The sequence below is a fragment of the Crocuta crocuta genome, unplaced genomic scaffold, assembly GCF_008692635.1.
Source record: "Crocuta crocuta isolate KB4526 unplaced genomic scaffold, BGI_CrCroc_1.0 scaffold3, whole genome shotgun sequence".
Classification (NCBI taxonomy): Eukaryota; Metazoa; Chordata; class Mammalia; order Carnivora; family Hyaenidae; genus Crocuta; species Crocuta crocuta.
The window spans coordinates 11368645-11380768 of record NW_027529934.1 but is presented as its reverse complement, the minus strand read 5'-3'; the positions used below and the strand labels follow the sequence as shown (position 1 = coordinate 11380768).

The 12124-nt window shown below is 36.0% G+C and overlaps 1 protein-coding gene across 1 annotated transcript in view; it reads right to left on the bottom strand.

The window, feature by feature from the left end:
* Nucleotides 1-12124, bottom strand: part of HMCN1 (hemicentin 1) — a 442670-nt gene that overhangs the window by 108644 nt on the left and 321902 nt on the right. Inside the window, exons 50-55 of the mRNA XM_077763274.1 lie at nucleotides 10775-10948; nucleotides 9406-9519; nucleotides 8409-8554; nucleotides 4400-4550; nucleotides 2219-2413; nucleotides 364-477 (exon numbers count right to left, since the gene is read on the bottom strand). Coding sequence (XP_077619400.1) covers nucleotides 364-477; nucleotides 2219-2413; nucleotides 4400-4550; nucleotides 8409-8554; nucleotides 9406-9519; nucleotides 10775-10948 — 894 coding nt within the window. The remainder of the gene's footprint in view (nucleotides 1-363; nucleotides 478-2218; nucleotides 2414-4399; nucleotides 4551-8408; nucleotides 8555-9405; nucleotides 9520-10774; nucleotides 10949-12124) is intronic.

Sequence of the window (12124 nt, the reverse complement as noted above, 5' to 3'; positions counted from 1 at the left end):
CACTGCCAAGAAGAATGCTAATAATAAAAAAAACAAAACCAAGAGAAAGAAGAAGGTTAAATCAATTGACCTCTTTTAAGCCACAGAAGTCAGTTATGACAGCAGCCAGATCTACCCCCGACTCTGGCTTTCTGAGTCAATGAATTCTCTTTTCTCAGTTGAAGCCAGTTTGCTATCTGACACTTCAGGAGACCTAACTAATGTGTTCTCAATGTGTATAAGATAATTAATTTCTCAGTTGAACTATCACTTTCTGATTATCTTTACAATCTTTAAAGCACTCAATGCAACATCTCACAAACATTAGTTCCTCAAAAATTTCTTTGGGTGAAAGAACACATGACAAACAAAAGAAAGACTCACAGAGTACACGAACGTCATACTGAAGGGAATCTTCTCCAGCCTCATTCACAGCCACACACGTATATCTCCCCGCATCTTCTACTTTAGCTCGGGGAATCTGCAACACTCGCCCGCCTGAAAACAGATCCCAAAATACTTACTTCTCCAAATCTAGAATGAAGACTAGTCATAAACAGAGATGCGATTTTTCAGGTCTCATGACTTCCTTCCATTTTCTTTCAAGGCTCTTATTTCATCTAATGGTTCAGTTTTAATCTGACATCCCATTTTTATAACAAACACTGTATTATTGATAAATGATCTGATATATGAATCATATGAATCACATCTCCTAAGAGGTAAATAGCTCATGTTGTTTTTTATCTCAAGAGGGTAATGTTACTTTCTGTCCCTCATCATATTCCATGCAGAATGTTATTATGTAGTGATTTTACAGTTTTGAACATATGTAAAAGAAGTTTACAATGTCATAAAAGAGCTTTACAATGTTTGAGGCAGGTATAGGTTTGAGAAAGTAAAAGCCAGAAATGCAAAAGTATATTATAATACACACAATTTTAAAAGAATAACTGCATACTTTAAAAACTTTTCATGTTGATATGATTTCAAACTCAAAGTTTCAATAATTGTGTAATGAATTTTTACCTATGTTTACTATTTATATTTCATTCCACTTATTTTAGCTCTCTCTGTATACATTTATTTACACATTTTTTAATTTTTTTTTTTTTTTTAATTTCTTAGGAGAGAGAGAGAGACAGCGTGAGCAGGGGAGGGTCAGAGAGAGAGGGAGTCACAGACTGAAACAGGCTCCAGGCTCTGAGCTGGCAGTCAGCACAGAGCCCGACGCGGGGCTCGAACCCGTGAACCGCGAGATCATGACCTAAGCGAAAGTTGGATGCTTAACCGACTAAGCCACCCAGGCGCCCCAATTTATTTATATATTTATTTATAAATCTTTTTTCTGAACCATTTGAGAGTAAGTTGGAAACATGGTGCCCTGTTACCCCTAAATACTCATAAGTCTATATTTCATAAGAACAAGAATGATACCTTATATAGCCATAGTACAGCTATTAAAATCAGGAAATTTAAAATCCACACAAAACTACTATTGAACTCACAGTCCATATTCAAATTTCATTATTGTTACAATCTCTTATAAATATTTTCCTCCAAGCCTACATCCAATTTCAGATCACATATCACAACATTTAGCTATCATTTGTATTTAGTCACCTTTTAAAAATTTTTTCAAGATATTCTTTTATTTAATTGAAATCAAACTTACATACCATGGAATACATGGACCTCAAGTATACAATTTGGTAAATTTTGACAAGCTTCTTTGAATGTTTGTAAAAAGTAAAAAGAAGCCTTGAAAAGATTATAATTCCACAACAATTTAAACATCTTTTCTATCAATAAACCATGTGATAACTAAAACATTTGAAACTAATAATTCTAACTACTGAGTTATGATAAATGCATTTAATAAAGTGAATAGCAACTATTTGCAAGTGTATTTTAGAATTTATAATTAGCAATGTGTAGAAACTGAACTGATGGTCTCATCACACTATTAGAGACATGGAGAGTGAAGGAAGCCAAAGAACTTAAGTTGATAGAATGATCCTATAGCAGATCTAAAAATTACTTAAGGTATGCCAGCCCATTGTGAAATTCTCAGCCTACACTCTTTTAGCTTGAAGCTTCACAGATACAAGGCGCATTTAGCAGCTTGTGTCTGTTAAATTACATGGCCAGAAAGCTGATCAACTCAACTGAACTAATGAATGAGAAGAAACACACTTTGCAGAGACTCTATTTTCACCTTGTTTGTAGCAATCGTTACCTGGTAGAATCAACACTCTATCACTGGAGGTCAGAGGGTGGCCATCTTTGTACCATGTCAGTGTTGGGGGAGGAGCAGCATTTGTTTCACAATAAAGAGAAATGGGATTGTTGATGATCACATCCTTGGCTTCACCATTCCTGCCAGCATCCAGCATGTTTCCTATTTCCCAGAGCCTCTGAAAACTTGGAGGAACTATGGAGGTAAGACATGACATGTTAGACACATGTGAATGCTCAGGTTAATTAAACAAAGATCCTGGTTGTATTTTCACAAGAATGATTTGTAAATGTGATAAATTAGACAATGTGAAAATATTTTCCAGTATTTACACACCTACTAACTCTAGCCCGCAGCCAAAAAATGTAGTAGACAAGCATCAGAGTTGGTTTTCATGTGGAAGCACAATAAATATGGGGCTCAAAATGCCATCCTCATGCTTTGCTCTCCCTGTTAAGGATCTTAGAAGATGAAGGGGCCTATTTTCAGGGAAGATGTGCTATAATATCTATAATATGCATGGCTAGGGATATGATCATAGTGGGAAAAACTAAATTTTGAGGAACCATTAAAAAATTCTGGCTCAGGCAGAGAAGGACAAATATCATATGTTTGCACGTATAGGAGGATTAGGAGGAACTTGACGGAGGAACAAGGGGGAGAAGAAGGGCGGAAATGGTGGGGGAAAGGGAGAGAAGCAAACCATGAGAGACTCTTGAATGCTGACAAAAACTGAGGACTGATGGATGTGGGGGGAGGGGGGGATGGGCATGGAGGAGGACACTTGTGGGGATGAGCACTGAGTGTTATGTAGAAACTAATTTGACAATAAACTATTAAAAAAAAAATTCTGGCTCAAGAGAGAACATTTGCCAATGATTTGTTTTACTAAGAAGTCTAAAGAAGTTTGCAATCAGGATTAAAAACTGCATTAGCAAAAGTAATAGGACATTCTCAAATATTTCTGAGGGACAAGCATAAGCTTTCTAGAAGGCAATTTGACTTAAAATTTCCACTGTTAGTAACTTATGTAAAACCACAGATGTGCAAAAGTTTTATGTATAAAGACGTTCAGTCAAGCATTACGTGAGTAGTGAAAACTTGGAAACAACCTAGACATTCAACAATAGAAGGGTAGTTAAATACGTATTTTAATACTCAACTGATAAAACAAGTATATTATTAAAAAGAATGCTATAAAAAGCATATATAAAAGCACAAAGGTAACAATATTAACAACTATAGCAGGCACCACTTCTTAAACATTTTGCTAAGAGTTATATATACTTTTTATTTTATTCTTTACTTTTTTATTATTATTTTATTTTAGAGAGAAAAGAGAGTGTGCATACTCGCACGTGAGCAGGGGAGGGAATGAGGGGGAGAGAGGGAGAGAGAGAAGGAGAGAGAAAGGGAGAGAAAGAGGGCGAGAGAGAGAGAGACAGAGAGAGACAGAGACAGAGAATCTCAAGTAGGCTCCATGCTCAGTGTGGAGCTGACGTGGGGCTTGATCTGGGATGCTGGGATCACCACCTGAGCCGAAATCAAGGGTCGGTTGCTTAAGTGACTGAGCCACCCTAGCACCTGACAGCTTTACATATTTTATGTTATTTAGGACTGTGTGGAGACTGATGCAGGGCTCAAACCCACCAACTGTGAGATCATGACCTGAGCCAAAATCAAGAGTCAAATGCTAAAATGACTGAGCCACCCAGGAGTCCCTTTAATTTTAAAAACATGGAAACCAAGGCTTAAACTACTTATGTAACTTTCCTAAGTCAAAAAGTCTGTAAGAGCTTAAATCATCATTCAATTTCAAGTCTGATCATTTTAAATTCCATACTTTACTACTTCCTTGCCTTCCATGTGAATGCTATCAAAGTTTCATGACAAAATGTTAGGGGAAAAAACTCATGTAATAGAAAAGTCTGTATCATGTGACCCTAATTTGTAAATGAAGTATACCTTACAAGAAGGTACCAAAAGGAAACATAAAAACAACAGAAGTAACCTTGAATGATGTATTATTTCTTCCTCAATTTCTCAAGTTCCAGTGTTCAATAATGAATTTTTATTGTCAATAGAAAAATAGGTTATTTAAAATAAACCAAGTCAAATCTTTTTCATTGCTTTGATATATTATATAAGTTAAATTATACACAATAAGCATATTATTATTACCTTGTATATTAACATCAAAATCCAGTTCATCTTCACCTGCAATGTTAGAAGCTACACAAGTGTACCGTCCAGTATCTGATATTTGAGCCTCCTTTATTTGAAGTGTGTGTCCATTTGCAGCAATAGTAACATGATCATCTGATTTAAGAGGCTGTGATTCAATTATAATAATGTTACAATGAAGTATACTAGTAAATCTTCTAAGAGACTATACAATTGATATTTTCTAGGATTCTTTAATAAAAATAAATTCCATTTGAAATACTCAAAACAACAATAATTTACTTTGATTCAACTTTTTTGAGTAATCACATTTTTATTTATTGAAAATAATAAATATACTTTACATTTGTGCCTGGTTATTTCTGAGTGGTACATTTATATACCAAATCTATTTTATCATAAAAAAACATTCTTACATAGCATACCTATTTGTCCAAGTTGGAAAAAATTATTATCGGCCGATTCCACATTGTACTAAAAAAGTATATCTTTGACTATAGTTCTGTAGAAAATTCCAGCATTTTTAAATGAAAGATTGGGGGCATGGATATTCTTATTTGATCTAAATATCACTATTGTTCATTCAGAAACATCATTACTTCATAAATGGAGAATTTTAACCTAGAGATATTTATGTTGCAGTGTTTGATTCAAAGTATTAATATACTTAATGGCACACTACCTTACAGATATTGATATTACAATCTTTTATTAATGACATCACCTACACTTAATAGGACATTTCTCATCTTCTAAACATTTCCATTTATACGAAGTTCCCTCTTACTCCTTTAAGGCTTTAGCTCCTGGCTCACTGTCATTCTTTCTAATTGATACTTTTCTCATAATTCTTGGTGATTTCAACACCCACATAGACAGTTATCCAATGCTGTGTGCTCTCAGTTCCTTGACCTCCTCTCCTTTAATTTTTTGTCCCAATCTTCTCTCAGCCACTCAACCAGTGTCATACTAGACCTTGTAATTACCAATCACTACATCTCTTTATAACCTCACTTTCAAGTTCTCACTCTCTGACCACTACCTTCCTAACTTTCTAACTTACTTCCTCTAGCATCCCAACTGCAATAAACTCTTCGTCCCATGGGAGGTATACACTCCACAGGCCTCTTTTCACTGCCGCTCACTCTTTTCCTGACCCAGTGAAAGTCTATTATGACAATCACTCCTTGTGTAAGCGCTCAACTCCTTTTGCCTTCTTTTCCTTTATCGTATTTCCCTGGTAAAAGTCTAACCTTGGTTAATACTGGTCTGTCCATTCTGAGTTTCCCTTGGTCTATTCAAGGGCACCTCTCCTAGAACTATGCCCTCTGTCACCTACATCATCATCGAATGATGTCTTTCCACTGGAGGATTTCAATCTGCATACAACGTACTCTAGTTTTCCCCATTAAAAAAAAATCTCTTTAGAATGTGGCCCTCTTCCACATTTTTCTACTCCCTTTTATAGCCAATGACTTTCAAATGTTTTGTACATTTGCTGTCTCCATTTCTTTGCATCTTTTCTTGAATCTATTCCAATAAGACTTTTACCATCTCCACTTGACCAGATGACATTGTCAGAGTCACCAACAGCATCCATGTTGCCAAATTTACTGGTCAATTCTCAGTTTTCATTTAATTTGTCTTCATTTTGAAAAATTTTTTTGCCCTATCTTTTGGGGCACTCCATTCTCTGCCCCACAACCTCTAAATGTTGGAGTCCCCCAGGCTTAATCCTCAGACCTCTTATCTTTCCTATCTAAACTCACTCTCCTATTGATCTTATGCAATATCTTGGACTCATCTTTGTCTTACAGTTTTCCCTCACATCCTGACACCCCCTTTTGTCCAAGCAATCACCATCTCTCTTCGGGACCACTCTATCTTCTCTCAACACGGAAGACACTGTAATCCTTTTAAAATCTTAAGTCATATCACATTGCTCCTGTGTTCAAAATTTTCCAGTAACTTCCTATCAGAATAAAGGCCAACTGGTCTACAAGGCAGTAGACCTGTCTCCCCATTAATCTTTTGCTCACAACTGCTGTGTTCCCATGGGTCACTGCACTCCAGCCAAAATGCCTCAGGATCTTGGTCCCTGTGATTCTCTCTTCTTTAGAATATCATCCTCTCAGGTATTTTAGGCCTGCTTCCTTCATTTTCTTTGAGTTCCTGCTCAAATATTACCTTATCAGTGAGGCCTTCCCTTCATAAATGGGAGAGCATGCTCCCCATGCTTGCTATTCTTCTTCCTGAGTTTTCTCCATAACATCTACCGTGTCTGGTACATTATATGTTGCAACAGTTTGTTTCTTTAGTTTTTGTCTCCCCAAACTTCACACGAGGAGAGATTTTTGTCTGTTTCCTCCACAGCTGTATCCCCTGAACCTAAAATCATGTCCAGTAAATAGTATGTGCTCAACAAATAAGTTTGGAGTTAATAAATCATTATTAATATTATATCACTTATATAAAAATAATCTATGTTAAATTTTCTATGCTAAAACACCCTTAAGGGCATGAATAAATAAAACTCAAAGATTCTATTGAAACTTATTGTGGCTAACATGGCCAATGTGTTTGGTGGGTTTTCTCAAAAGTGCTGTTTCACTGAAAGTGTTGCTTATCTGAAGAATGAAGTAACAGAAGAAAGGATATGGAAAATAAACAAAAACTGGTATTTTTTTGGTATACATTTTAGAGAACCAATCCTAAACCCTGAAAAATTTAGCAGTTTAAAGCATCATAACTGGATTAATTTCAGAGTCTGGATTTGAAACTGTAAATTAACCATTCATTATGATATTTAAAAAAAGAAACGCCTCTTTTCTAGCATGATTCTAGTTTTTAGCCACTGTTTAAATGTGTATGTGTTTGTGTGTGTATGTGTGTGCAGGTATAGAAATAAAAAAGAATAAAAAGGTTCTAGGTAAAATTAAGAATAAAATAATAAGATTGCAAAGGAGAAAGGAATTATTTGTTTCCAAGTGAACTTCTCTAGAATTGATATTGTACCATGAAGGGTACCTGCAGTCAGAAAAGACACTATAAACAAAGCATAGTGGGAGTTCCATATTCTTCCTCTTCATTGGCTTCCAGGTGAAGCCTGATTACTTTATAAGAAACAATTTTTTCCTAGCTGTCAGTATTGCAAAATCTCTGTGATCTGGAAAAAAAAAAAAAAAAAGCTATATCTTTCTGCATCTTAAATCATAACTCTGACTTGAACTTCTACAGTGGGAAATTAACTGACCATTTGGTTGATTATGTGTATAACAGGACAAACAGCAGCTTAGTTAGGCCACAGCTCTATTAAACACAGTGTGAACAGCAGCCAAAAAAGGGCCTTTATTGGTGTCAAAACCTTAGCACATGTATCTTTAAAACATGCGTGGAAGAAAATAAATTGAATGAGAAATGAGGGTGTATAGTGTAAAAGTCAGATCACATAACTGAAGGAGGTGCCATTACTTATAGTTTCTTATTGCCCTTAGTTAACTGACTTGGGTGCTTAATCATCACATTTAGCTATTTTTCTTCCTCTTGTAATATAAAACAGGTTACCTTCTGTAAAAGAATTAAAGGTGTTCAGAGAAAACGCTGAATAAACTTAGTACTCTTGTTATATCATTTTAATTCAGCTCAGCTCTGTTCTATGTTTCTTCTCTACAAAGTTCGCTTACTCTGTCAAGCCACAGAACACAAAACCTGTTCCTCAGTGGGAAGGTGGCTGGATTTGTATACATGACTGCTACTGTCCACAAAAACAATCCTTCAAACTTTCCTGTGATGGAATAATGCTAAGATTATTGAACATGGTTCAATTTCTTAACTGTTTTATACTCTAGGAGCACGGGATTGTGCTGGCTATAAGGTGACATTGATTCTCTGAGTGACTTGTGTGTTTTTTTCTTTCTTTTTTTTTTTTTTTAAACTTAACTGATTATTTTTGTTTTTAAGAAACTATTCGCAAAGGAAAAATAAAAGCAAAAACCATGTGACTGGCCTGTCCATCCTTGTACCAGCTGAGAGAGGCAGAAGGAATCGCATAAGCTTCACATTCTAAAGTCAGCGTATTGTTTACTTTGATCTTCACTTCTTTAGGGGAAAGACCTGGTCCCAGTAGGTCCCCTTTATTGATGATGGGTGGAACTGCATTAAAAAAAATGAATACTCTTAGAGGAAACACTGGTTCTTTTATAGACATGGAATATCATGGAAATTACACTGCGAATTACTTAAGAAAACAAGGAAATAACCGAGGCATTTGCTATGGTCCCCTTTCCCCATGGATCCAAGAGCGTATCTTATGAAATCGTAGTGTTCAGATACAGAATGTGAAGGAAAAGATCTTTTTCCCTTCATTTGAATAATGCCAATGAGTCTAATGTCCTTCACAGAACCGTTAATTTCATTTTTCCAGGTTCCCAGACACAGTCCAAGCATAACCCATAAAATGTACTTTCTTAGTCATTAAAGGAACCGATTCAAAGAACAAAAGACAATCAGAAAGATTCTCTTCCTTTTCAAAAACAAAAACGAAAACGAAACCCTGAAGTGTAGGCCCTATTAATGGTAGGATTTGCTTTGCTTTTTATGTATAGGTCACGAACTACAGTGGATCAGCCCAACGTCACTGATGAACTCATCTTAAGCTATTGATTACAATATACATATTTAAATAACCATTTTGTACATGAAAGTACTATAACTCAGCCCAGAGGGTTTTCAGAAAGAAAAACAGAGAAACGAAAGGAAGTGCCACTGACAAGTTCTCTAACAAGTGGCTGGTGAGCTGACAGAATGGGCTCTTCACATCTTTAAGCAATTGAGATCACGGGTACAATGCTAATACAATTTCCATCTTAATGAAGCAAGCTGCATAAACTACAAGTTTTAATGAAGAGTATAAATAATTATGAACCCATAATAAAAAACAGGATCAAAAAAGTTAGAAAACTTGAGGAAAATAGGAAATGTAGTGTTTTTTTTTCAGGACTTACTGTAGACCTTCACTTCATAGTGCTTTATCATTTCCCCTGCCTCATTCGTGGCTAGACAAGAGTATCTTCCAGCATTATCCTCCTGTGCATTTAGGATCTGCAGAGTCCTACCTCCTGAAAAGGCATGGAACACCAGTCTCTAAAGTCACAGTGGCAACAGAGTATGCACAAACCATCAGGGTTTTTAGTTCTCACTATTAACGTCTTTCTTTTTCTATGTGCCAGTTCTGTAATAGACATCTGACACAAGAGAAACTACAATACAGATGGGCACTGCATGGGGGGTGAGGAGTCAGTAAGTTCTTGGGGATCCTCTGTGATAAGGACTCTCATGCTCATCCCGTCCCTCCCATGCTTCTGCTCACATTCTGGATAAGGTCTGTGTTTCACTCTCTTCATAAACAGGTCTTCTGCTTTAGTCATCTTCTTCCTCTCATCTACTTGGCCTATTAGTAGAGACTGATCTTGCTAAAACTCAGTTTGATTAGGGCACTATTCTCCTTAAAAATCTTCACTGGTTCTCAACTGACTAAAGTATTAAGTTAAAACTCTAGCCCAGGCATTCAAATCATGACCCCAATGTTCCTTCCTCACTTTTTCTCCTATCCACCTCCCTCCCTGNCGGGAGTTGGAAAGCTTACATATAATTATTTGCACATAGACAGGCCTTTGTACATCTATGTGCCTTTCTCACTTTGTACTTTTTCCACACTAGTCATCCTGATGACTCTGAAATCTCTCATTTCCAACCAACCAAATTCTATATTTTTCCTTAAGGGCTGATTCAAGTTCCAACTGCAGCAAAGTATTTCCTGACCACTTTAGCTCACAGTGGCCATTCTATCTTTTGAATTTTTATAAAATTTGTTAGTATCTCTTTTATCAAACTCCATGACTATTCCTAATTCATGATTATTCATAAATTAATGTTAATTTTTATACAACTTATCTTGATTCCACATAAAGCTAAATTTCTTAAAGCCAGTGATAATACTTTTCCATTCTTTTTATCTTCATATATTTTTCCAGTTATTAAAGAGAAATAAACTCTCAATCTAAATACTAATTCTCTTTCAAGGTTCAATTCAACAAGAAGTGAATTTCTACTCCTTTTGATATTCCAAATTACATTTTAGCAATTAATAGCATTGTGGTATTTATTGATGCGCTTATTACGTAGATATTTTATGGGTCTTTCAAAAAGTAAATTTACTTTAGGTCATAAGATATATACAAATAATTTAAGAATTAAAATAGCAATAGAAAACCATAACTAAGTCATAAGTACTTTTATTGAAATTAACCAATGATTCTTTTTCTACAATAGCAGATGGCGTGTTATCTTGGGCATCTAAAGTAAACTAATTACCTGGAAGAATGCGGATATTTCGATTTGATTCTAAAGGTGTTCCATCCTTAAACCAGGTGATGGTGGCTGGAGGATATGAATAAGCTTCACAGACCAAAGATGTGGGGCTGTTAAGGATAACGGTGACATCTTCAGGGCCACCATCACTATCAATACCAGCAATTGTAGGAGATACTGAAAAAGATTTCAAATGTGACCAAAGAAATATGTTTAGAAATTTCTTTACTTGTAAATTTCTCCCATCCAAATACTAACCAGGCCCGACCCTGCTTGGCTTCCGAGATCAAACGAGACTGGGCACATTCAGGGTGGTATGGCTGTAGACTCGTGTTTGTGAATTTCTAAATTTCACTGTACTTATTTGTGTAATTCCATTTCTGAACAATTAGAGATATAATTGATTATTTTTCTTATTCTACATGAAAAGAATGAGAACGTCAACATGGAATAATGGAGGAGATGACACACAAAAAGAAATCATAATGCAATGTAGTAAGAAGATAATGGGAATTCTGTTGCAGGATACTTGGAAGCATAGGATTTAATCCAACCTCAGGTATGTGGTATCAGGACTCTCATCAGGGAAGCCCTCCTAAAGGAGATTTCAAAGTGAGTCTTAAAGGATTAGTGGTGGTTGGTAAGCAAAAGAAGGGAGACTATTAGAAAGAAGGAGCATGTTGGGAGCAGTGAGGAGCTAGCAGGGAATATATAGAAGCTGGATTCAAGGGGGTCAATGTTGGAAGCAAGCAAAATGGAGATAGGTACATTTGTTATGTAAAAGATAATGAGGGACTGAATGAAAGGAAGGCATAAAGAGTGAGGAGCGACTAAAGAAAAAAATTAGAAAATTAATTGGTGTGCCTTGATGATAGAATTTGGTGGCTAAGGTAAATCAAAGATGACTTTTAGTTTTCTTGCTTGGGAATATAGGTAAACTGCAGTGAAGCAACATAAATAGAACCTATGGAAAGATGTGCTCATTTGGAAGAGGAAGATCGTTTGTTCAGTTCTGAATATCTTGAATTTTAAGTGCCCATGAGTATTTTAGATAGATTTGTCCAACAGGTAATTGCATATAGAAATCCAAACTTGGGAGAAAGGTCTGGGTTGTAGGTATGGGTTAAGAAAGAAGACACCAGTCTAGGGCACCTTGGTGGCTCAGTCGGTTAAGCATTTGACTTCGGCTCAGGTCATGATTTCATGGTTTGTGAGTTTGAGCCCTGAGTTGGGCTCTGTGCTGACAGCTCAGAGACTGGAGCTGCTTCAGATTCAGTGTTTCCCCCTTGCTCTACCCCTCCCCCACCCACATTCTGTCTCTCCACAAAAATAAATATTAAAAAATGTAAAAAA